Here is a 26856-nt window from a genome sequence, read left to right as displayed (position 1 = left end):
TTCTAAGGAACCATCCCTACGCATTCTCTGCCTGAACAGTTCCCTGCTGTCCTTGGCCATGGGGTGGATTGGAAAATGGGATTTGCTTCAGTGTGGGCAGAGGATCTTGCTGTTCTCTGTTTGCCTTATTTCAGACCAAGGTTGGTGGGACAAGCCACACGGGAGGCAGTTTTGAAGAAGTTCTCAGCTCTACAGCCCATGCTAGTGCTCAGAGCTCCCTTGCTGGCACCCGGCTCCCTGAAAGTGAAGAAGAGCTTCAGTGTTAAACAGCAGGCCCTCCTGTGCCCCACATGCCTCTCTTCAGAGACTTGCCCAGACAATGATTTTCAGCTCTCCCTCACCACACAACTTGTGCAACAAGGTTTTGTCAGCTTTGGAAAATTGCCATCCTGGCCTTGTGTTGGAGAAATGTTTCCTCTCCCTATTTCTATTTTCAGTGGGCCATTTTAGCACCAGGTACTTTGTACATCATCAAAACCACACACAAGTGATTGGCTGTAATGCACTAAATTCTGTGTTAAGTGACTAAATAGTTTTCAGTTACATGTAACTTCCCTCTAACAATCTCCCAGTCTCTGTTTCTTATTTATTTTGGTTTACCTTTTTTTCTGTCTCTTGGTTTCTGGCTTCCCTCTCAGTGCCACATCAGACAGATGGACCTAGAGCTGTGCAAAGCATTCAGCTGCCAGCAGTAGCCCATACACCAGCTGTCTACCATCCATACCAGGTGCCCTTTGCTCAGGAGTGTCTGTACATCATCTATTTCCTAACAGAATTAAAATCACTTACTGTCACAAAAAGCTGTTTCTCCTTCAGTGGTACAGTCTGGCTTTGCCCTACACCCGTTGGGCAGCAGAGTTAAGGAGGGCAGGAAGAGACACCTGGTTATTCATACAGAAACAACCTATCACAGCTGCTGATTTCAGATCGTCATTTTGGCTGGAAAGGTTTCAGTTTCAAAATGTGCACCACTGCTTGCTCTCTTTGGTTTAGTAAGGCTTGGCAGTGAACTTAATTAGAAAATCAAGTGGAGGGAGGAAACCTCTCATATTTCTGCCTCTGTATCTTCCCCTCAAAACCAAGGGAAAATATGTTTATGAGCCTCTGTCAAGATACAGCCTTAAGTGAAAGAATACAAACCAAACATTTGGCTTCAGACATGCCATAGGTTAGAGAGCCCATGCATTCAGAGCTGCTAGCGTAGACCCTGTCACCTGACAATGCACAGGATGAATAAGAACTTCACTTTTGGTGTCAAATTTTGCTGTGCTTCGCTCGAGGATGTTAATTCCACCAACCACATTATCCCTGCTCAATCACCAAGAGCCAGACGTCTCTCAGCTTTGATTCAGCATGTTTTCTGAGCTGCATTCTTTTAACATGTTTTCTAAAGAAAGAGCAGCACATTTGTGACACTATCTTGCTGTGTAGTGAGCACATGTCAGTCCGCACGGTGCGTTGCTCAGTTCACCACACACTGATGTGAGCACGAGATTATCAGTAAACAGGATGGAAAAGAGCCTGGCTACTTTGAGAATGGATGTGTTTTTTGAGCATACGCCAAAGCTTCAAATCAGTGTTAGTGAGTTTGACATTACAGACTGCTTAAAATTTTGTGAGAAAATGTGGCTTTAAGTGATTTTTGTTTTTTTCTTGTGTGGCTTTTGTTAGTTTTTACAAAGTTGAAAGTCCTTTTGTAATGTTCTACTGGACATAGGCTAACTTTGGACATTTATATCACATGCCTCTTTAGTGTGATTTTTAGCATGAAAGCAAATCTAATTGTTTTTCTAGTATTCTTGTGACAATTTTCTAGCTTATTTTACGTGGTTTTGTGCATAAATGTGAATTTATTTAAAATGGAAGATATTGACAACTTAATTTGTGTAAATGAAGTTCTTGATATTCTTATTAAAAATAAATTTCTCTCTCTTTTACCCTTTGTGATGTTTTAATTCTGTTTATCAGCACTACTGAGCAATCTAACGGAAGATGTCCCTGCCACTGGCAAGGGAGTTGGAACTTGATGATCTTTAAGGGCCCTTCCAACTCAAACCACTCTGATTACTGTGCCTGGGGTTCCACGCTGTCCCCTTGGTCCCCTGCAGAATGGGGAAGCCTCCTGCTACGCTGCACGAATGGACTGTTCCTGCTTAGGGCAGTGTTTGTGCTGGGTGTGTTTCTACCAAACATCTCTTCAAGGCCACTTTGCTGGTTTGTCAAGAATGTTCTCAATTCTGCCCTTCCACGCATCTGTAGCTTTCACACTCAGCATTCAATGCAAACTAATGGACACTATGATTTCTGTGCATCTAGGTGGAACAAAAGTGCTGAAAAAAGCTCCGTGAGCCCCACTCCATCCCCCTCTGCAATATGGCAATCTATTGCCAAGAACCACTAATCAGCTCAGCAAAGTGCAACCTGTTATTCCAGTCTTGCCACAGTGCATGATTGCTGCCCCAGGGGGTTCCTGAGCAGAGCAGGCACCTCACATCTCCTCTGAACCAGACCAATTCACTCTGTAGATTCTGAGCACTATGCCAGCCATTGAGGCAAGAAGCTCCCAGCATCTCTGCACAGCAGTCAGCAATCTAGGAAACACCAGCCACAGAACACTTGGGGAGCTTCAGTCAGGCCCCTGAGGTTCGTGTAAAGAAAGCATTTCCTGACACACGGTGCCTGACAACGTGTGTTCAGATACATTACCTACCTTTAAAGGATATGACAACTGAATTTAGTTTTATGCTGCTTCATTTGACATGAGGTGGAAGAGAACTCCCAGTCTCTACCAGGTAATTTTTACAGGTGCAAATTTTGCTTACTTGGTAATCATGGCATTGTCCTCATCTCCAGCTGCACACAATTCAGCAGTTGGGTGTGCAGACAGTGGCCTCATTATGGCATTTACCACCACTGCAGCTTTACTTCACAATCACTCTGTACTTCTACATTAGTGTCTACTTCTGCCAGAAACTCATTTATGGCAGAACTGCTACCAGCATGCCACATCCTGGAGAAGGGAGTCAGCTCTACATGGATGTACAGGCTTCTGCATTAGATGGCACAAACTGTGAGGGTCCCTCCCAACCTCAGGTATTCTGTGATTATTAATTACCTGTGAAGGAGTCTGTAAAACTGCCAGTCTGGAGTGAGGGGGAGTGAGGAATATAGACCTTATGGAAATACTGGCACCATTCTCTGATACAACACATGAACAGGGGAAAAGTTGTATGAAATAAAGAAGATATTAAGAAAATATAATTAATGAGATTACCAGTTTTATGCACCATCACTTAAGGCTGATGCACTTCAAAGAAATCTCATCTCTAAGCTAGTCAAGAGCTTCTACAGACACATGCTCATTAGTCTCATTTCTGTGTAGCACTGAGTAGATATTAACCCATTTTGAAGGTACTTACATCCATACATACTTAGAAATTCACAGAACAAGACCACCTGCCCCAGACAGTGCATTACATGAACAGATTAGATTGCAATCAACTAATTTTTAAATGTACGTGGACTTCCCCAGTAGAGAATCTATTTGTATCTGAGACTGCATTAATCAGAGGCTGATTAAAAAGAAGGAGAACCCCAAATATACTAATTCTTTGTTCCCTGACACAACCTCTGATCTGGAAGGCAACTACATTACCTGCTCCCCTCTAAGTGGTCCCGGGATTCTCAGCAATGAATGCACAGGAAAAAAAATCTGCTAGCAGAATCAGTGATGTTAGAGGAGAAAAAATAATGACCAGAATATAAACCAAAGTATTTATTATGGCTACAGCATTTAGGAACACCTCAGGAATGTGGATGAGATGTGGCAGCTATTCTTTTTTTCCTTTCTGTGTAAATCAGAGATACAAGCTGGAGTATTTCTGGGTGAACAAACTTCCCTGCAAAACAAAAGAAAGGGAAGGTTAATGAAAAATGCTCTCATTTTGCCACGTGTGAAAGGCTGGAATTGGAATGATAGCAGAGATGTCACTTTAGGCTCACAATAAATGTCAAATTATTCTTTTGAGAAAGTGAATGCTCCCAGTTCAATCCAATTATGGAGTAAGTGTAGCTACACCCTTTCTTCACAAAAAGCTTGTATTTTGTGCTCTATTCAGACATTTAAGAGCTGAAAAAGGGATGCACCGTGACCAAGATAATCTATACTATGTATGGTGCTACAGGAAACCACTCCAGTTCCAGGTGCACTTAGGGTATATGCTGCAGGCTCTACTCACACACCAGCTCAACTGAAGTTGTTGAATTCTGGTAGGGGAGCAAAGACAAATAGTTAGAAAATAAAGCATTATCAGCTTTGTTCACATTGTCCTTTTTTTCCTTTGCTAGTAAAAGTCTTACAGAGAGATTATTATTTCCCTAGGGAATCACCAAAGTATAAATGGGACTTGTCAGGGACTCTGTTGGGTGACTGCTGGTCCTCTTATCCCTAGAGTTTGTCTATCCCTAGTTTTTTTCCCAGGACAGGACAAGTTAGTTACAGTCCTCTTCTGGTGTTCAACTATCTTGCCAAAAAGATAAAGATTATTATTTTACCTATTTCTGCTTTAAACTACCAGTGTATTTTGCAAAGGATGAAAAGCAGTGGACAGAATAAAAAGTAATACAGTTGCAAATTAATCATTTCACTGAGGTGGTTCTCACAGGAACCTTGGGCTGGTCACTCAGCTCACTTGGGGATAACAAATCCTACTTCACTGACTCCTGAAACACTGACAGAGTACAAACTGCTGTCAGAGCATGGGTAAACACTGAAGACTCCTTTATGAAGACTCTGATGTTTCAGGGAGATCCTTACACACATGCAAGTGTAATGAAAGCTGAGCCTCTCTCTAAGGTGAAAAGTGATGTAAAAGGAATTCGGCATAAATTAAATTCCGGTTTAATACCTACAGATAAATGTCAGGTATGTTCACAATGCATCCAGTTTCCCCAGATATATTAGGGGACATGAGCAATGAGTAAAATAACTAGTTCTCACTTGCTCTGAATGTCTTTCAGGAAAAGAAAGGGAGTTTATGTATTTCATTTATGAAAGGAAAAAAAAGTACCCAAATGTCATACCAGCAGTTGAATCAAAAAAATCCTGCAGTCTGCCAGGTGTCTTTTCCAACTCTTCATACTCAAATGCTTGCAGTATCATCTCACACTGATCCAACTGCTTTACAAATTTGGCCTCTGCAGTAGACTGGTTTTCATATTCCTGAAAAGATTTGTAGTTATAAGAAAAAGAATTTTGTTACTCTGAAACAGAACACTAAAATCTCTTTATCTATCTAGAACTTTCTTCATTAGTACAAGCCAATCCAGAAATATTCATCACAGTTACATCTTTAACTTTGTTTTTACGAACACACAGTGGTCAGCAAAACACTTGAAATACATGCCAATTTTATATTAAATGCAGTGGGATGTAAAATACAGCCTTTTGCATAACCTGACTCTAAATATACCAATTGTTTTGGCTGAATCAGGGATGATATGGAGGTAACTCTGCATGACACACAAGTGAAACAATAGGTTTGATTTAACTGTATTTTACGTAGAAAGATAATTTCAGGCCTGGCTAAGGCTATTAATTACCAGAGTGTGTGCCTACACACTGTCACCACCTATTTTTAAGACCTATTTAGCACTTTTCTCACCACTTACTGTTTCTATATGGAGTTGTTCTTTATATTTCTCCTGTCATTCCTGCCTAATCTTTTTCCTCTAATCTGTCTGAGCTGCTTATGTCCTTATGTCTCTCCTAGGAGATAGGGAGTGGTTAAGGGGTTTCCTCCCCTTCAGAATTTAAGTCCTTTAATCTCTCTGCTATCTTTTCCCTCTCTACAGTCATCATCAGTATATATTTATGAGTGATTCACATTTCTACTCAACTTGAACAATTTTGCTGTCATTTGCTTCCAGTGATGGCTGCAGACAGGTTTGGCACTGCATTTTCTCTTTCCCAAATCTACTGCATTGTATGAGATGTCTCACGAGCAGGTCTTCCTGACTCTCCTGACTTCCAAAACCAAGCCCATAGAAAGGGGTTTTCTTCTGTGCAGGTTACCATTACCTTGATACCACTGGCAGGTCTGACCCTATTTGTCATCCCCACAACCATTATCACACCAAAGTGCACACTGGGACCATCTAAGCTCCCAGATCCACAGAACCTGTGGATCATAGCACTTCCACAGAGAAGAGCAGCATGAGTGCAGGAAGAGGTTTGCCTACTGACCACAGAACCTGGCAATCCTTTCTGCATCTTATGATAACAACTGTGGTATGAGTGCCATTCACAGTGGAAAGACCCTGGCTTTCTAATTCCAGCACACTCATGCTCAGATAAGTGTGACAGTCATTTCCTTGTCTTGCATACTCTTAGAAGCCTGTTCTTAGGCTTCTTACTTTACCTTTGAGGTCAGAAATCCAGATTTCGATAGGCATGATTGATTGGTTTACTATTCTACATAAATTTCAATGGTACTTTGAATTTTCAGTTACACCTTCATCATTATTTTAATAATAAATTTCATTTCAGTGTTTTTATCTTTTCTCTTTTCAACCTGAGCTTTGCCTCATTTTTAAATTAAGTCCTACTTATTTTCTTAAATCTATTTATTTCTACTCTATTTTTTTCTAATCTCTGTTGCAGGGGAGAGGGTCCCTCAAAAACAACAAACTCTTGGCAGCATTACAAAGGAGAACTTCAAGAAAAGAAGAAGTAGGGCTGTTCACCTGTAAAAGTCAGTTTCACCTCCAACAATCAGGTGGGAGTATCAATCTGCTGCCAACCTCTGTGCTATACACCCGATGTTACTGACACCTCAGCTCACATTGTCCTCAAGAAACATCAGCTATTACATGTGCAACTGTGCATAGTGCTGAAACAAACACTTACTGTTACCTCCCCACAGGTGGTTAAGACTCTGAAATTACAGTGTACTTTGGAAAAACACTAACTGGTCTCTCCAACACCACAGGTTGTCTTTTAAAAATCATTCCCATGCTTTTGCTCTTGAGAATAAAAAAGCAGGACAGAGCTGAAACGTGCTGACTCATTTACTTCACTGTTTTTTCAAACATATTTGGGATTAAGTTATAAAGTGAAGATATGTCTGAGGCATCTTTCTGCTGCCCCTCCCCTACACAACACTCGCCAGGTACCCACCAATACCACCCAAAGCAGCAGTCCTTGTAAAGCCAAAAGTGAAGAGATACAGAGACAAGGGCAGGGCAGAGCAGGAAGGACGTGCTAAGATTGTGAAGAAATCTTGTATTGCTCAGCACTGTTCAGCTCTGGTCCATGACCACCTTCACTCACCAAAAAAAAAAATCATAGTGCAATGTCTCTGGCTAGCGGAGAGCAGAGCAGCACACCAAGTTATCAGAGGCTGATTTTCTTTATCTCTTTTTTTTTTCTTCTTAAAGAGCAACTAGTTGTTCCACTTAACACTAGAGGGACTACATATGAATAGTGGATTTTTAGGGTACCCTCTCTGCCAGGTGGGTTGCACTCATGCTAATGAATTGCAGACACAGTGCCAATAAATAATCCTGAAGGTAGAAACAAAGACCAAACTATCAACAGTGTGCACATATTAAATGATGGTTAATGAGGATGATGAAAAGCTAACATGCTAAAGAACTGACTCCATGCTGAACAAGCTCTTACAACATCACTGGAGAAGACTGAGACCAGCAAAGCAAAAAACCGAATTACACAGAACTAACCTTATCTATCAAAACCTCATTTTCCTCAATTATAACAGTTTCTCAAGGGAGAAGGAACCAGTACTCCCTAAAAAAATACACACATATTATTTCCTGTATCTGAGGATGTTGGTTTACCCCCTTTACCTTAAAATATAGCTCTGAGTGCCCATTCCCACTGCCTGTTCAACCAAACAACTACCCAAATACAACAGGGAAAAAAAACCAAAAACAACTCTAAACCTAAAACAAAACCACAAACAGGGTGTTGTAGCAAAAGGCAGAAATTGGATGCCAATATTTGGAATTTAAATTCCCTCTAAGTAGAAATCAATGTAAGACACAGATTCAGATGATATACAGTCCAAGAAACACAGAATGCTTGGACAAGAGGTTGTGGATTCAATTTCCCCCGTGTGACCGTATGTCAGGAGGAGATAAAGCACAGTAATTATAAACTTGAATTGTGTGGAAATAATCTAATCATCTCTCATTTGCAAGTATAAAAGATCGTATCAATTAACAGCATGGGTTCGCATAAAAACGGTTAAATCACCTTCAAACACAAAAGATACTTTCTGATACAAACTTTTAAAGAACCCAAGACCAGAAATCTCAAGTGTTTGTAAAAAAGTGCATTTTTTTGGGTCACATTTAAGTTTAAACGTTAGTTTACTTAATAATTTTAAGTTACTACTAAATATCTTGGTCTAATGGACTTTATTAGAAAGAAATGAAAGCCACAGATATTACTTGTATAAAAAGCAGAAAATAAACCACAGCACCATCACCCACCATTATTTTTTTTCCTGTATTAAAAGCTGCATATGACCAGATACGAATGCAAGTGATAATGTAATAAAAAATCAGATTTATATCCAGAGGGCTGGATGTAGAGGACAAACTTTTCCTTTAGCTGTACAAACCAAGCCCTAGACAGGTTGATCAGGAACTCTGAGAGGCTAGGGGCAGAAGATGGTTATTTCATCAAAGTCCAGGCTTTCTGTTTGAAAAGGATCCAAAATTGACCTTGACTCATACTGTTAGGCTTTATCTTCTAAGCAAATATATCTCACTTTCTTGAGGTCAAAATAAGAGATGGCACAATTTCACAGATAAATAGGAAGAAGGGAATGGGTCACCCTGAAATTTTAAAATAGGATTAAAAGAATGCAAACTTACTTCCCAGAGTTCATAGATTTCTTTTCTGAGGTCCTCTGATAGAAGGTGGGTCAGCTGTTGCATAGCTGTCTAAAAAAAAGAAGCCATTTCCATTTATGTATTTTCTGAGCAACATTTGTATCATTAAATTTTCTGAATAATTATCTACATGTTACCAAGCTAGCAGAAACATCCACTACACAGCAAATTACTGTATTGTTTTGGCATGGCAATGTTTGGCTACAGCTCTGGCCAAGGTGGTAGCACCTCTGGGATAACATATTTAATGGGAGGGGAAAGCCCTATGCAACTTCACCCAGGAGGAGGAGTGAGAAGTGAGAGGAAGAACTCTGCAGATACCAGGGTTAGAGAAGAAGGAGAGGGAAGAGGTGCTTTAGGTGCCACAGGAGATTCCCCTGCAGCCTGTGAGGAAGATCATGGTGAGGCAGCTGTGGCCCTGCAGCCCTACAGAGGAGCAGAGATCCTCCTGCAGCCCCTGGAGGTCCATGGTGGAGCAGATATCTACCTGGGACCCATGGAGGATTCGAAGCAGGGGGATACTCAAAGGAGGCTGTGACTCTGCAGGAAGCCTGCACTGGAGCAGGCTCCCAGCAGAACTTGTGACTCCAGAAATTGTTCTGAATGTTCTTTGTGTTCCCCAGTTGATCAATCTCTTTTCTGTGCCGTCTCTACTGTTTGGTCAGTAACATGAAGGGCTGCTTCTAAAACAACCAACATCACAAGCAAGACAAAGGTTTCATGCCATGATTGTTTCTCCACTTCATATAGAGGATACAGTGTCACAATATGGTTCCAAATGGCTTGCCACCACTGAAGCATCAAGGTCTCCTTCCTTCTCACCTCTTTCCGGCTCTGGAACTCACCAGATTTCAAGGTTAGGTGGCTAAAATGACTTACCTGTCAAAAACCCCTACTCCAAACAACCTCCCTCCTCTAAAAAAACCCCAAAACTGCTTTTATTAATCAGGTTCATTTTCTGCTGCCTTAGTGCTGGTGAGACTCACTGGTTAAAGTTACTGCACAAGCAGCAAACTCTGGAGCCAGCTCAATGTTGGCTGTAGAGCAAACAGAAGAAAGGAGAACTCTACAGTGGAAGCAGAGTATTGATAACTCACCTCAAGCCACTTCCTGAAGTGGCTACCCATGGTCTGTTTTTACAACAAAGTATTTCAGAGTCATCCCAAATATTTAATGCTTTACTCTTCTTCTCACAAAATCCTCACTGACTGAAATGGGAGCAGAAGGAGCTGCAAATACTTAAGAAAATTTCTTAAACATACCTAGGCATCAAAATCTCTTTCCTTGCCTGAATTCAAATGAGACCAAAGTTGAAGGCTGATCCTCAGTGACACAACAACCTTTAGAGGCTTCCAGTAAAGAGTTTTTCTCTGTTCAGCGTTTTGAAGATCTTTGAAGAGTGTAACAAACACTCCAGTGATTATTCATCATCCATAAAAGGGGGCCCCTTTTATGCTTATCTGGTTAAAACTAGGGGCTGGGGGCCCATGACTAACTCTAGGAGTAAGTTTTTTGCTAAGAAAGCGGAAATTAACGATCTAAGGTGCATTTAGCATTCTTGAAGTACTTTCTTTACAGACCGTAATTTTGGTGTTTCTTTTTTTAATATACTTCATTGTGTGTTCTTACAATGAATGAAAAAAGCCTCTGAAGAGTTTCTGAGGCATGACATTGCCCTCTAGCTGTGGCTACAGAAATGGTTTACATTTTCTTCAAATAATGCCACAAACCAGAAACAACAAACCAGCAGCCTGGATAAGTGCAAGGCCAGAAATAAAGAGACTCTAGGCATGCTCACTCAAAGAATCACAACAGTAACAAAAGAGACACCTGCATCTGAGGTTCTGTGCAGAAGGTTTAAATGAAGTCTCTGTCAACCTCATGATCTGACACCACACACAAGATCTGACATGAACTGTCATCCATCCTACTCAGTGCACCTACTCCCTGCTCCTCACCTCTCGGGAAGGAGGCTGAACATGACTCATTCAGGCTTACCAAAACTGCAGCTAGTTCAGGAATAAATAAAGGTAGAAACAAAGACCAAATTATCAAAAGGGCCAAGGTGAAGATTACTTCAAAGATTCTTCTGTAACTTTGTACTTGGTCATGTTACAAGTACAAAAATCTCAATAAGCTGAAAGCTCTACTTGGTTGTGGCAGGCTTGTCCAATGCCAATGACAGTATTATATTGCTTGGGGCGTTCCTTCACCACCACTAGAAGATAAAAACACACAGAATGCTCTGCAGCTGTGGCTTCACACCTTATGTTCATACCTCTTCTCTCCTGTGTTTCTCCTCTTTTGGGATATTATCTGCAGGAGCAATATCTCCAACAATGCATTCAGCCATATCATGAACCAAAGCTAATCGTATGCATCTGACAAGAAGGAGGGACAGAATAATTAGTTTTTCAGCATTTTAAGTTGAAAACTTATCCATAAGTTAAGACTGCAGAATTTATCCCCCTTCATATACTCTAAAGGTTGTTCGAGCCTTTCTTAAACTTTATATAACATTTTTCTCTTTTTTGTTAAGGGAATTATTTTCCACCTTGACATGATTTTGATTTTTGATTTCTAGTCTCTACTGCTTGTAAATGCAGATTTAAGTATAAATACACTGTGTACCAGAGCATGATATTCAAAAGTAATGTACTTAGCTTTTGTATACTTGACTTTTGGAGATGTTGTGGTAATTAACTACATTATACACTTCACATTATTCCTGCAACAGGTAGAAGCTAATCTGATTGGAGCAATCCCTAATTCAGTATATAATCTGTCACTCACAGCTCTGCAGCCATGCCAGTCTGCAGCAGAGTAGTCAAAAAAGCCTTCATGTCAGTTGCTATAGCTTTCTCTGCTATCCTAGAGGCTTTCTGTGGCTCCTTACCGCTGCTGAGTGCTCCTCCAGTCTGTCAAAATCGACATAGTCTAAGGCTCTGACACAGCTGTTTGTTGCTTGACATTGTTTTTTAACAAGGGTCTTCAGCCTGTTTATTTACTACTTGAAAGAAGACCAGCTTTGAGCCTCTGCACTAAGGACTTGCCTCAACACTCACAGTTAAGCAATAAAGTTTTTAGCCCCTTTCAAACGACCAGGTGAACAGGATAGAGGGATAAGAAGAGAGGAAAGGATTTCAAATTCCTTCAGTGTGATTTAAAAGCTCTTACTTGGGACGACAGCTTCTTTAGCCTTTTGTTTGCAGCTCTCCCACAACATTAACATATGGTCATGATAAGGAGAGGCAGTCTCACCTGTCCTTGTTAAGGTTTTTGTCTTCAGTCACCAAAGCCATCATCGCCATCCTGTACATGTGGTCGGAGACGCTCTCTGGCTTTGCAACGTTCCTGTACACCCATCCCGTCCGCGGTACTCTCTGTTCGCGTCACAGAATCACAGAATCAGTTAGGCTGGAAAAGCCCGCAGAGATCATCGAGTCCAACCTCTGGGTGGATACCACAGCATCCACCAGACCATGGCACTGTACAGGTTAAACCCCTCGGTTTTGCAGGCCCTCGTTTCACAGACACCGGCAGAAATTCCGCCCCACCACGGGAAAGCTCTGATGCTCGCAGCGAACGCCTGCCCCAAGGCCCAGCCCAAGGCTGTCCCCGGCCAGGAGCTCGGCCCAGCCGCAGTAGGTGCCGCCGCAGCCCAAGGGCCGGGACACGGCGGCACCCACGAGGCCCCGCCGCAGCCGCGGCCCAGCCGGGCCCGCTGCGCTGGCACAACAGGGGCCGAAGCCCCGGCTCACGCCGGCCTCCGCCAGCCACCGCCCCCTGCCAGCCCCGGCCCCGCTGCCAGCCCGGGCACTGCCGAGGGAACCCGGCCCCAGCCCCCGCGCCTGACCCTTGCCCTGCGCCCACCTTGAGCTGCCCCAGCAGCCGCAGGAAGGGCAGCAGCCCGACCCCGCCGCCCGCCGCCATCGGCCACTGGCAGCACGGCCTCGACCGCGGCTCCTCCTCCTCCTCCCGCCAGGACGCGTCCGCAGAGGGGCCCGGGCGCAGGCGTGTGGGGGAACTGCGTCCCCAAAGCTCCGGCTCCTCGGGGTTCATTCACCACAAAAAAGAATGACACGGGCTGCGACTGCAATAGAAGCCGGGCTGCTCACGGGCATAAGTGCTGCGAAGTGGAAAAGGGAAGGTGGCAGGCGTGTCCTCTCCTCTCTTCCGCTGAGGTCCAGCAGGGAGGAGGAGAGAAAGGCAGGAATAGCTCTGTCAAAACTGGGCATCTCGGTGACCTTTACCATGAAAAAAAAAAAAAAAAAGAAAAAAAAAGAGTATCGCAAGCTCATTTATTGTTCACAGAAGAACGGGAAGAACGGATAGTTATCCGGGTTGCTGATGAGTCTTAAATTATTCTGTGGACTCCCGGCATTTTGCTGCAAGCACATCCGTCACTTTTTTGAGTTGAATAGATAATACGGTGACTTACCTGACAATTGGTGGATTTTCAAAATACATTGCATTTCTTTGCTACTTTTATCTTGCCAGCTGAAATAGCGGGTAATGGTTTCAATGTGGTGATGAAACAGTCTGTTTCAGGGAAGAAAATCTGCAGTTTTGCCAGCTATCAACAGATGGCAGAGTATTTAACTTTCGTTTGTATAAATATTTAAACTCCTAAATTAATAATAAAGCCCAGACAACTTTTTAGTGACCATTTCAAGGCTGTTTTCCCACAATAGAAAACAATAAGGACCAGGAAAATCATCACCTTTACACCTGTGTACACAATCATAGATGCCTTGGGTGTTGCAGTACAGCTTTCCTGCTTGAAGTTAATCACACATCTGTTGCAGATTTGTCTTGACAGCTCTTGAAACCATCCATAATAAGAATTTCATACTTTGTCCAGGCTGTCTGTCTTCTATGTGAGTAATTTGTTTCATAATGTCCTCTTTGGACCTCCTTTAGAATGAACACTTGAGCGATAATCATGAGGCTGGACTCACAGGCACTGGCCTCAGTGTAATTTTTGTAATATTTGTCAATTTTGTAGCCTTTATATGTATATAATCCCTCTGCATGCACTTGTGGGCTGGTTTGGCATATTGCTTATTGACACTGGTTTTCCACCCAGTCGTTCTTCAACAGTACTTATATATATATATATATATAGTTTATGTGCTTTTCCAAGTACCTATCAAATGCATCACGTGTAGTGTTAAATGGATGGACTCTCAGTTGGCTGGAGGACCCCGACATAGTACAAATATTAGCTCTGTCAGGATTTTAGTCTTCAGTAAGTAGCCTGAAAACAGAAACAAATCAGCTCCATACAATTTTAAGCAGCTTTTTTATGTAATTCAGAAACTTCAGCAAGGATTAGCAAAGTCTCCCTACAGGATATTAAGGTAGTGCTAAGGCTTAAGTCTCAATCTTTCATCAGTCTCAGCTGGCTTTCTTCTCCATCTTTTGCCAGAACAGATGGCAATTTCAAAAAAGAAATCCCGAATAAGCTGGTTACCGCAGAGTAATCATGATTTAAAAGCTGGAGATGGCGCTCTCTGCCCACAGATTTCTGCTACAAATGCATTTGCTGCCGCCCAATGCCAGACTGACGCTGTGCTTCCATTTCTTTAAGAAATAGCTCTGGGGGAGAGGAGTTGCTTTGCACACTTGGTGCAGTAATGCGCAAATCATCTCCCCAAATGCCAGGTGGCTGGGAGCAGACCCGGTATTTACTCCTAAGGTAGATCATAATCAGTTTGTGGTTTATATAATGTAGCACCAATGATAGCACATCGGGTTTTGAAAACCCTTATGTGTTCTGCCAGCATGGTCACAGTAAACCTTGCATTGGCAAAATATCTTCAGGAAAAGTAATTAATTGATGGGATTCATTCAGTACTATCCGGCAGGAACAAAAAAAAAGAAAAGAAAATGTTGTGTAGTTCAGCGGACAGGGCAAAAATGATTGTGTATCACAGACCCGTCAGGAAGGAATAGCAGCCTTGATGCCCTTCCTAATAGCAAAACGATTGATGATCACCTGCCAAACACTATAAATGGTCATTTTAGTTCTCCAGACTATAATATCTTCCTTCATCTGAGGCAATCTTAGCAACTATAGAGAGTTAGCTAGTGAAAATCTGTTGCAAGAAGTCTTCGGTAAGGGTACTGAAGTGCAAACCTCTAGGGTGAGAGTACATGTGTGCCCTGTGGCTCCCTTCACTCTGCCCTGCACCTCACAATGCTGAACTGTGGCTCCTTGTGCCCAAGGAGCCCCATTCTCTCTTGTGTGGGCTGTCAAAGCTGGTGAGAGGCACCTGAGAGAGGCACCGTGCACTGATATCTGTGCCAAGGGCTGGACATCTCCTGCTGACACTTCATAGAATCACAGAATGCTTTGGGTTGGAAAATACCTTAAATATCATCTACATCCACCCCCATTCCCATGGGTGGAGACTCCTTCCATTTTAGTAGTTGCTCAAAGCCCCATCCAACCTGGCCTGGAACACTTTCAGGGATGGGACATCCCCAGCTTCTCTGGGCACTGTGTTCCCATGTCTCACTACACTCACAAGAGAGCATTTCTTCCTAGTATCTAACCTAAACTTAGTCTCTTTCAGTTTAAAAGAAAGAGTCTTTTAAACTGAAAGACTTGTCCCATCACTTTACATGCCCTTGTAAAGCATCCCTCTCTGTATTAGAAGGCTGAGGAGAATGTGCACTTATGGTAGCATTCCAGTGGTCAGCAATAACTGTCCCTGTTCAGTGTAGCTAACCAGTGGCATCACTACTGAAAAGAAAAATGTTCTTGCTGCTGTTGCATAACATCTTGGGCTTTCTGTGATTAACAAGAGATTTTCTATCAGAACCATTAGGATTAGCCTATCTAAACCTTCAAAATGAAGAAAAAGTTGTTTTATCTTATATGTGTAATGGATCTGCAGGGCCAAGAGTAGAAGTTTAGACAGGCACATTTTGGGGGAAAAAACGTCAATTTAAGAGCAAATCAATCTTACGTGAGCAGAACATTTCTAATGTAAAAAGGCAGCTGAATTAGAGGATTAAGTCACACTGCCTGATTAACATCATTTGATCTTTTGCTATTGAAAAGCCACTGGTCTTCTCAGAGAATGGAAGCATTCAAACTTTAAATGACACCACAAGCCTGGCTTAGAAAGAAACCTGCTAAACTGAAAACAACTTGCCTTGCTTCAGTAATTGTTGGTTTGTCTCTGCTCTGGGGGGATGCATCCAAATCAGGATTTAGAAATCCCTCACATTTTGCTATAACAAAGAAGGACTGGAAAACTGAATGAGGGCATCTTGGGCGCTATGTGGGAGAGGCTCACAGCATGTGAATCCTGCCTTGCTTCACCATATCATATTTATTTCTTGTTAAAAAGTAGAAGACAGATACTCAAATGTCTGTTTGATGTTCATTTTCTTTATTGCACATTCCCTTTTGGTTTTGCCTTCTTAATTTTGCTGGGGTAGGAGGTAACCAAGAAAAAAAAAAAAAAGCTCACCTTGTCCCAAAGAGCCTGCTCAGAATCTGAGAGGTACCTGCTGATGACATTTGGTAAGAGAGCAAGAGAGGGAGTTCTAGTTACAGTTTTTATTGGTTTTAAAACTGAATTTGTTTTAACCAAGGAACATGCTTAAACAAAGAAGCTTTCCTTAAAATTATACCTCTTTCTTGTGAGCCTCAAAGTGAAATTGTAACAGATCAGCCTTGGTCATCTGAAATTTTCTAAAGTAAAGCAAGAATGAGGGAACCATTCTATGATATAATTAAGCCTTTTGTCACTGGAAACACCAAGAATGAGAATAAATCCCATGTAAAAAAAAAAATCCTATGCTACTTCTAATATCTTTTCTGTTAAAAAGCTTATACTGTTTTCACTTAATTGTGCTTAAATGAGTTTTGAAGGGATTTTAACAATCACCTGCCAATAAGTTCCACTGTAATAAACAGCACTTAGTAAACAGCAAGCAGACAGAAATCAAAGTATTTATTTCCTGTCTCTAATGATCTGATGGTCAGTTTGCTCAAAGAATTTTTATGTGCTTTTTGTGAAGTACTAACCAGTATTCCCAAGCAGTGTATTTTTATTATTTTAAAAAATGCTCATTTAATATTCATTATATTATTTTCCATCATACTGTTATTTCAGTTGTTAGAAATGGAGAAAAACAGTATTGTAAGATACAGAAAAGCTGTGAATATCCTTGCTATTCCCCTAGTCATGCTTTTAAGCATTGCACATTCAGATAATGAGCACCCAGTTCCTGCTCAGACTCTTGCTTTTCAGCCATCTCCCAAATGTCAGCCAAGTCAGACCCTGCTTAGCTTCCAAAATCAGATGTGATCAGGCATGTAACAATGTAAAGAAAAATAAACCCTGAAAGGCACTCTGAATTATAATGTACATTTTTTTTCCTTGACATGCAAGAAAGAACAAAATGGAAGTTTTATCACAACTCTGCTTCCTTTTGGGTGCCCCCACCCTCCCTTATTACTGTGAGTAACGTTTTCTCAAAATAAAGGCACACTGATTTGTTTGTTATTTTAGGCTCAGAGAAGCAGGTCGGGCTGGAACCCTGTCCAAATATATGCCTCTAGTCCCATTAAGGGCCTATGAAGGTACTTATATCTCCATCCACTGCACACCAGGGCATTGTCTCCCAGAGAGGGCTCCTGGCAGTGCCCAGCTCTGTCCATCCCCTATGGCCGTGTGTGCTTGTGCAGCCTGGAGCCGCTGCGCTCCTGTGGGCTCTCACACAGGGACAGATGCCCGTGATTAGCTGCCTTAGCTTCCTGCCCCCCTCGCACACTGCTCGGCTATTATTTTGAGGGCTGGTGACAGGGCTCTGGAGCCTCCCTTCCCCTCTGTCACCCTGGCTGGCAGCCGCGGCTGGGCGGCCTGATTTGTGCCCTGCCAGCCCCGGAGGGAGAGAGGGAGGGAGGGAGGGAGGGGGAGCAGGGGAGAACACCCGGAGGCCACTGTGCTCCGCTGCAGGGGCTTCAAGGGGTTTTCTAAGGGCAGGGTCACTGGCCACAGCTGGGGTGGCACTCCCTCCTCTCTCATGGGACCAATACAGCACCTACACTAGTAAAAAAACTCTGCTTTGCTGTTTTCATCCAAATACTTGAGCCCTTCAGACACCCCTGAACAAAACACACCAGCCATAGGCATGCTCTTGCTGATCCAAGGGAACCTCTTGCATGGGCCTCTGCCTTCTAACCTGAGATTGACTTTAATTATCCATTATTCTGCCTTCCTCCCTGTGAGCCTCTTGCTGAATGCATTGTGCCACCCAGCATATTAGTCAATCATCGCAGCTTACGGAGCACTACACTTCACATCTTGCCTTCGGTGTCATTCATGTGCACTGAGTGGAGACAGCAACCACTTTTAAGACGCTGGGTAGATTTAAGCATGCTAGGGCCTGTCTGTCCCTGTAGTAAATAGCTTTGCTGACATTTAAGCTGCACATGGCTTGATGTTAGGTCCAACAAAAATGTCACACTATAATCACTTTTTAAATAGCTGTTTCCGGCTCAGTTAGTACTGTATAGCTCCAGAAGAGAAAGCACTTACAAGCTGACAGGCAGAAAGGGGAGCCGTCTGTATAGGATGTTTGCCTAATCCCATCCCTGCCCTTGCCTGTCAGGCTTGGAGGCTTTGTTTGTTTAAAAAAAAAAATGCACATACAATTTAATGCCACTGTACTTTTCAGCTGGCAGACTCTAAAGAAAACTCGCAAATAAGTTCTGGGGAGAACTCACAGCTTTGATGTAGCTGTGAGGGGGTTGGGTGGCCCAGGGGGTGCCCACCCCTCAGCAGTTTTGTGGCTGATGCTGTGTACTGAGGCACTATGCTGCTGAGATTCTATTGCTGCAAGAAGGCATGTAGGTAAAATCCTAATGATCTCTGACAGCAGAAAAGCTGAGGGTTTTCATATTCCCTGATACCACTCCTTAAATTTATCTCTGCCTCTGAACCAGCCTGTGAAAGACATGGACCATGGAGAAGCCATGCCAGACTTGCTTCCTCTCTCATATGCCTCAGTTTGTGTGTTACAGTGTCCATATAGAATCACAGAATCGTTTAGGTTGGAAAAGACCTTCATATGGTTTCACTGAGACTCTGGCATCCTGCCCTACCCTAAGGAGGAACTAGCATCCCCATGGGGCACAATAGCTTCCCAGAGATCATTGCAGTATTCCTCAGCTCCTGGTCCCCCACTAGACAGACAGGTGATGGGTCAGAGCACCCTGTGATGAGGCTGAAGTGTTTATGTCTTTACCCTCCACCCCAAATGTGGCTGAAGGGAATACTTGCATCCCACCAGTCAGACCCACTGTCCCTAAACCATCTGTGTATGCAATGCTGCCCACCTGTAGTTCTGTCTTTGCCCCACAAGATCTCCTGGGGATTACCAGCAGTTTCTTTTGTGGCAAAGCACAGCTGTAATCAGAAGGTGGGTCAGTGGATCATGAAGCTCTTGTAGAAGGCAATGCATGAGAGCACTACAAAGATGAATAAGAGCGCATGATCTTTTGGGAAGAACAGAAACCCATGAGGGAATAAAGCAGTTTAGTGGGAAGGAGGAAGCCAGCCTTTCTTGGCTTCCACTGTAGCCTTTTCCATCTAATTTGATCTCTGGCTCTATTATTTATAGCCAAGTGGCAGTCTGAGAAGGTGCTATAGATGTGACTAAATGTCACCATGAGAACTGAGCCCAAGCCTTGAACACCTCTGGCTGTGGCTTCACAGAGGCTGCTGACCCCTGCGTGTAGGGCTGTTGTAAGTCATTGCCTTTCCTGATTAGGTCAGAACAATGGCACCAACCTGAGTGTGTCAACATGGAGATTTCCTGCTATGTTGATTTTCCTCTATCCCAAAGCAAGCCATATGCTATACTTTTTAATTGAAAAGCAAATTTATTCCTGTAGGACATGTATTTCCTAGCTGCATTGAGACAGTGAGCAGTGAATCTTAGCACATTCTTCATTTCACATCATAGTTACAGCAGGTGGTTGCTACTGTCTGTTGCCCATAATAGATAAAAAATTATAGAAAAGCAAATCTCCTCCACATTCAGACAGTGGAAGGTAAGCTTTTACCAAATACAGTTGCAAACTATGGGGCACTATGAAAGGGGTGTTGGGTAAAATACTACAGTCTCCAAGAGGTAGGACAAGTTAACCTTTCGTTTACAACCATCCAACATTCCTTAACCCAGATGTGACTTTTGTCACACCTCAAATTTGTATCAGCAACCCTTTTTCTTATAGGCACAGTTTGCTGGGAATGACTGTGCGTTTGATCAACCACCAGTGTGACGGTGACTGGTTTCCATTGCATGCAAGCTGTAGGGAGTCACTCTGAGGCTTTTGGAGAGTTCCTTCTGGCCAGGAGATGGGCAAGGAAGAAACAGAGGGATGGAATATATATTGCACAGTAAATTTAGTAAGAATGACCATGCATTTGAAGTCCAGCCACTAGCCCCTTTTTTACACTCTTTGCCAGTATAAAGAATGAAATGGAACTAGAGAAGCCAGGAGTGAGTGAGCATTCCTGAGAAAGCACAAAAAAGGGCATGCACTGAAAAACAAATGCTGTGATTTGGGATCTTACACAGATTCACTAGCCAGGGAAAAGGAAAGGCCCCACTGATGATTGAGATAGAAACTTTCTAAATATGAGTTTACATCCTTGTGTTGTTGAGTTCTTCCTCGTCAAACACACAGAGCAGAGTAGGGGTGGGCAATGGCAGTTTTGTTACCAGATAGATGTGAGATGTGTATGCCATGATGAACCATCAATTAAATGCAATGTTTAAAGATGTAAGCTACCACCTTTTGTTTTGTCAGCTCATCATCAAATAAAGACTTAGAGAACTCAGGCAAGAGAATATTTTCTTCAGTCTTACAACATTTAAAGTACGTTCAGGCATTCAGCTGAAAGACATTTTCTAGGAAATCAAAATTTAATAAGTAAATATTATATAAACAATTGCAAGTATCTCTTTGAGGGTTTTTTCCCTTGTTAAAAATACTTAGCTTCCTTTTTTATTTTACATCACATTCACAGCATTCAGTTGTAAGTGATTAGTAGCACATTCTTGCAACATCACAAATCATTCTTTTTAGTGAAGATCACAGAATGACAGAATGGTTGAGGTTGGAAGGGACCTTAGCAGATCATCTGGTCCAACCGCCCTGCCCAAGCCTGGTCAGCAAGGACAGGTGATCCAGGACCATGTCCATACAGCTTTTGACTAGTTCCAAGGATGAAAACTCCGCAACCTCTGTCATCTTCAGTGACAAAATATCATCCCTTTGTGCCAGCCTTAAAAGGAGAGGAACTTCCCATCAGCAGCTGTTTAAGTGAAAAAAAAGGACACACTAACATAAGAACTAAAAAGATGTTAACATTTCCAGGTTTTGCTTTGCTGACTCCACAATCTTTAGTTATATGTAAAAATTTACACAAGGATTTTATTAAGTGACTCTTTACACCCACAACTTTACTGTTTCTTTGAAAGTGGATCATAAATCTCCAAAAATTTTTAAAGCTAAAGCCTGCAGCCATATGCCATTGAGATTCCCACAGATTTTTCAGTATTACAAATCGTCTTCTGAGGTACCACAGCTTTTCATATCCTGTGGTTTTCATATAGGAAACCTAATAGAGCACTATCATCCTGAATTTCTTCTCTGCTGAAAAACATTGATTTTAACTTACCTGCCTTTTAAATCATGTTTCTTTAGATGAGTCAAATATCTAGAACATTTATTTTTTGCTTCGTTTTTGGTTTTGGTTTTGGTTTTGGTTTTTGGGTTGTTATTGTTTTTGGAGAAAGACTTCACTTGGACACTTGAATATATTTTATGTTTAAATGCAAATTTTTAATCAGTTTGTGGGTTGTGTGGACATATCTAAAGAGAAAACACACTTTTTTTATGACGTGGGTACCTCAGTTTGGCTTTTTGGCCAAGTACATTGACAGACATCATCCATACATGCCTTCCCAGGTGGAGTTGTGCATCTGCTCTGTGAGAATTGAGTATTTAGTTTTCAATTGTTTTGCTAAGAGTAAAATTACTGAATGTTTTCACAAGCAGGGGAGCAAAGTCCCTGCCAGAGAGCTCTCTGAGTGTGAGAGTAGCACAGCACGCATATGAAGGCTGAAGAAAGCATTTCAAGACCTCTGGAAGTGGCAATACCCCTGTGCAAGGCACCCTGACAAGCTGCTGCACTAAAGTGTTCCAGTGCACTGACAGGTCGGTGCAGTGACATTAGGAGGATGACAGCGATGCTGGAACATTGACTCCACATGAAAAATACTCCCTGCTTTTTGATTCTTCAGTGGGTCATTCAAATTAGTGACCCAAAAGAAGTGCATTATAAAATTGTTGGGGCGAAATTTCTGATGGTCTTGGATAAGGTATCTGGCTGCCCTTTGTAAACTGGTAAACTTGTAAACTTGTAAACTGAGCAATTCACGATTCACAACAAAAGCTAGCTCAATAAAACATTTATCTGCTGGCATCTTTTCTGGCTGCTTTTTTTTTTTTTTTTTTTTTTTTTTTTTTTTGTTAAAGTGTTTTATTTTTACGCAGCTTGTCAGTAAGATTCTTGGTCTCTCAAACTTCTGTATTTTCTTTTTCTGTGTGTGCCTTTTAACCAAACCAAGTATGACAACTTAAAGACGTGCAGATGGCTTTTGAGCTGGAGAGAACTGGTTGTCTAAATTAACTGGTAGAAAATTTCAGTCAACCAACTTCTACTTGGTTGACTGAAATTTGTGTCTATCAATTTGGTAACAACTTTTTCCTCAGCATTTGTTCATATGTTAAAGGTTTTCATCTTTTCATCTTTCCTGATGTGGATCATCATTCTACTAATGGTAAGCTTTTTTTTTTTTCCGTTTTGAAAGGGATAAGTATAAATCCCCCTAAAATACCCGATTTCATAAATGCTTTGGAATTTTATTTTTTTTTTACACTGGAATGTGTTCATTATTCGTCACTGTTACTTGACTTTCTCTGGTGGACATTTTGGTATAAAAATTTTTAAAATAATAAGCATGTGCAGAAAGGTGAAAGAGAAATTCTTCCTTTCTCACAAAGCCACAAAGCTTATTTTCCATAAATGAACACTTGTTTGATTTATTTTTTATTTCAGTTTTTTCTTAAATTCTTTTTCTTTTCAATTTTTTTTTTTTTTCAATTTCCTGTTCCCTCATAACTTAGCTCCTGGCAGCTATGTTACAAGGTTAAGTAGTCTAAATAGATATTAATCTGAAATAAAAAAGTGTTTTGCTCAACAAAAGCTGCAAGACTCAGTTTGTTGGCAGAGGAAAAAGTGTTGGTCTCGCCCTTCCCTGTTCTTACTAAGGAATTTTTTAATGTCCAAATTAGAAGACTAAAGTACTATCAAGTAAAAATATTTCAGGTAATTGAATTTGGGATTTGTGAGGTTTTTTGTGGTCATTTCTTGGTAATTAAGGGTTGGTCTTGGATTTTAACTTCTCATTTTTGAAATATGAGCTCTTTTTTTTTAGACAGATTAATCGGACGTTTTGTGGCTGATGGCCAAGATGCTCAATTGCAGATTTTGATATAAAGTTCCAGCTCCATTTTGTGCAACTTTTTGCTTTGAATTTGTGACCTACCACACGCACATTAAAAGGGAAGGCCAACAGCGAGCAGCTGCCACCTGATCCCCCATTTCACTCGCGAGCAGCGAGGCGCTCGCGCGGCGCTGTGCATCGGCCCTGCGGGGAGCCCATTCCTGAGCAGGGAGTCCTTGGACCCAGCAAAATGTTTTGTTCACCTCTGAAAGCAGCTGTGAGCAACAGGCTGTACTGTACCAAATACAGTTCGTTGGCATCGGCTTGAACTTTATTCTGCTGGGGTTTTTTTTGCTCTTTTCTGCATTTAAACATTGCAGCAAACCTTTCTGTTGGCTTCTTGGCTGCAGTATCCCTAGGGGGGGAAAAAGGAGATTTTTGTGACCTACAAAACATGGAAATGGGAGTTTTGATGAGTGGTTGGAAGTGGTGCCTCCAAAATCTTGTTTGCAGGTGTTTTGTGGCCACCCAGCAGAGCACAGAAAATGCCACAGTCGCACTGTCTGTGAGGAACACAGCTGAGATGCAGGCTGGACAACACTCTAAGCTTCTATTTAACAGCTTCCTAGACAAAAAATATTCTGCTAAAGAGGTCATGGGTAATTTTAACACTAAATATTTTCATGACTTGAAATTTTTACAAGAAGAAAATACAATTGTGTCACTTTTAACATGCACTCATTGGAAATCATTTGCAAATAAGCAAACATGTCAAAAATAGCCTACTGAAATAATTATGAAAAGCACTTTTATTTAGGGAATTATATTTACTGCTCCAGGATCAGATCTTCTCAAAAACATGTTGAAAAAAATGATCCCATACCAAAATCTTTGGGATTCTTCCAATCCCACTGGAGTTGTGTGAGTTTAATCCAGTGCTGTTCTATTATCATAATGTATTTTTGACAACTGAAATAAAATACTTAAATGTTTTATCCAAAGTATTTTGATAAATAGGTAAATTTCTTATCCAATGCATTTTCATGTATTTTTCTTTCCTCATGGGATGCCTTTGTTTAAATTTCTCCCTTATTCTGTCCTTAAAACCTTTTTATGTTCAGGGGAGGATGGAGAATGCAAGCATGTGCTATTAGCTGCTTGTTATACTGAGTGTGAGAACGGGAAAAAATACTTATCTTCAAATCAACAAAGTAATCTGGACAAATCAGTCATTTGTTTTCATTTCTTAAATTAAAGTAGGAATACCAGGTCATAAACCATTATTCAAAAATTAAATAAATATTTCTGAAAATATTTTTTCTTCATTTTAGTTCTATTTCTTCATCCAAAATCTTTTCAAATTTGACATAAATTATTGCATAGTTTCAACCTGTGTCTCCTTCTACTGACAGATAAGCTACAGAGGTTAAAAAAATTACTTGCTCTAAAGGTACCACTTGCATATTGGACAAGTATCTGTTGCTAAAACAACAGCAATGGTTAAAATGACAATAAATTTATCATCCAGTCCTATGAAACAAAACCACATTATCTTTTTAAAAAAGAATATATATATATATATGTTCTGCTGTTTGCTTTTGAATCACCCATGGCTGCTGCTTGATGACAAATTTAAATTATGGAGACAATCTTCCAGGCCCTGCTGGTAATTAATTGCTGTAACCTGTGTGTGCCTTTGTGAATCCAGCAGTGTGGCTGCAGATAAACAACTAATTAGCACTTTTATACAAGTGAAATGGATTTCCAATTACTGCTATCTCTCCCCGCCCCCCTCTTCTTCGCATGCATTTTTCTTAGGCATGAGGGATGCCTCATGGCTTACCAGACCAGATAGTCTTGTCTTTCTCTCTGTCTCCACCATTCAGCAAGGGTTTAATCCAAGCCAGGCTGCTGAGCTGCTGTGCCTGCCCTCACACAGCTGTCCTGGTGGGAGAAGCCTTTTGAAAGAAAGAATGAACATTTTAGGTAAAACAAGAAAACATAAAAAAACATTTGGGCAAGAACAGTGGTAGTAGTTAATAATCAGATGTAGCACTGACAGAGAGCTGTACTAGGAAGAGGCTCTAGAATTATCCCAGGTCCCTAGATTAGCTCAGGACTAAAGGGAAAAAAATGTGACCTGTAGTATGTAGTGTATATGGGCACAAACTAGGAAATCCAGAGGAATCTGTAACACAGTGTATTACAAGCAGCATAGAGGTGCAAACTAGTCCTGTGACCTGCTTATCTGCAGAAAGCTGGGACTGGATCCAGCTACTTTGATCCTCTGAGAAAGGAGGGAATGCAGCATCATGTACAGCTAATTTGGTAGAGTTCAGCTAGAGTACAGCTCCAGCCCTAACAGGGGCCAGATGGCCTGACCCCGTGCTGTGCTGCCCGCCTGCCCAAAGCACAGCACTTCCCTTTGGCAGACAGCTGCCTTTCCACCATGTGGGATTGCTGTCTTCAGAGCTGCTTTAAGAAAAACAAAATGCCTTGCACTTCCTTTGCTCCAAAGTGGGACCCACCTCCTGAGCACAGCAGTCCTCTGTTTCCACCAATGTATTTGGAAATCTTTACAGTGTTACACCAGAGCCAATGCAACTTTGATGCATTATTTCTCAGAGGCAGAGCAAGTATGGAACATATTACCTTGCTGGAAAAATTCTGACTTGGATTATTGCTTTGGCACTTTCCAAGTGGCCTTCTCACTCTGTATCCCGAGGTGTTTCAGAGGGGTAATAAATTACATTACCCACAACCGGTATGACCTCAGTAAGATCTACCTATGGCCAAGAATAGCTCCATGTTACTGTCAGGTAATTAGTGGTGTCATTCATTTACTGAGGAAGTGAGAGCCAGGAAGCAACCCTTTACCCTTTATGGCCAGTGTCACAGCACGGCACAGAAGCCATCTAAGCAGCCACCATCAGCTGGCTGAAGGGAGGTCAGATATTGGCAAGGAGTTTGTTCCTCAGGCCCATGGGAGAGGCAAGGCACACACAGAGTCACCCTTGCATGCACACTCCATCCATGGTCACATTTGGGGTTGTCATCCCACCTTCCTGCAAGCAAGGCCTGAGCTGCTTTCGCCTTAGGCTGTGCACTGACTTTAAAGCTTAAAACCCTGTGTAATCTGATGGGGGTGGCTTTCCAATCCTGCAGACCGGTGCCCTCTAAATTCAGGTAAAAACTTGTTCCTCTGATGCACAAAGACTGCTGTATCTAATCACAGCCAGCACACTGATATGGAATCAGAGGAACCCAGTTAGGCTGCTTGCTGCTCTCTGTGGCCATCCAGGGAGCCTTTCCGGGAATAAGGATAAGAGTCCATATTTGGACGTGGAGTGAAAAATGCATCTCTGCTTCTGCACCCTGGTGTGGCTAGTG

The 26856-nt window shown here is 41.9% G+C and overlaps 2 protein-coding genes across 3 annotated transcripts in view; one reads left to right on the top strand and one right to left on the bottom strand.

Moving 5' to 3' along the window:
• Positions 1–1937, top strand: part of TPD52L1 (TPD52 like 1) — a 51128-nt gene extending 49191 nt beyond the window's left edge. For both annotated transcript variants that reach the window (XM_066547059.1, XM_066547058.1), the window contains one exon: positions 135–1937. In XM_066547059.1, coding sequence (XP_066403156.1) covers positions 135–266 — 132 coding nt within the window. In that variant the 3' untranslated portion in view covers positions 267–1937. The remainder of the gene's footprint in view (positions 1–134) is intronic.
• A 1823-nt stretch (positions 1938–3760) lies between these two features.
• HDDC2 (HD domain containing 2) lies at positions 3761–13475 on the bottom strand. The gene is made up of 7 exons (XM_066547057.1): positions 13361–13475; positions 12793–13166; positions 12181–12302; positions 11198–11300; positions 8902–8970; positions 5083–5221; positions 3761–3899 (listed from the first exon to the last, which is right to left on the bottom strand). The coding sequence occupies exons 2-7, from the start codon at positions 12979–12981 to the stop codon at positions 3805–3807; spliced, it is 717 nt and encodes a 238-aa protein (XP_066403154.1). The 5' UTR covers positions 12982–13166; positions 13361–13475; the 3' UTR covers positions 3761–3804.
• Between the last annotated feature and the right edge of the window lie 13381 nt (positions 13476–26856).

Source organism: Molothrus aeneus, chromosome 3 (genome assembly GCF_037042795.1).
Source record: "Molothrus aeneus isolate 106 chromosome 3, BPBGC_Maene_1.0, whole genome shotgun sequence".
In the NCBI taxonomy this organism is placed as follows: Eukaryota; Metazoa; Chordata; class Aves; order Passeriformes; family Icteridae; genus Molothrus; species Molothrus aeneus.
This window is presented reverse-complemented; position numbering and strand designations above follow the sequence as displayed.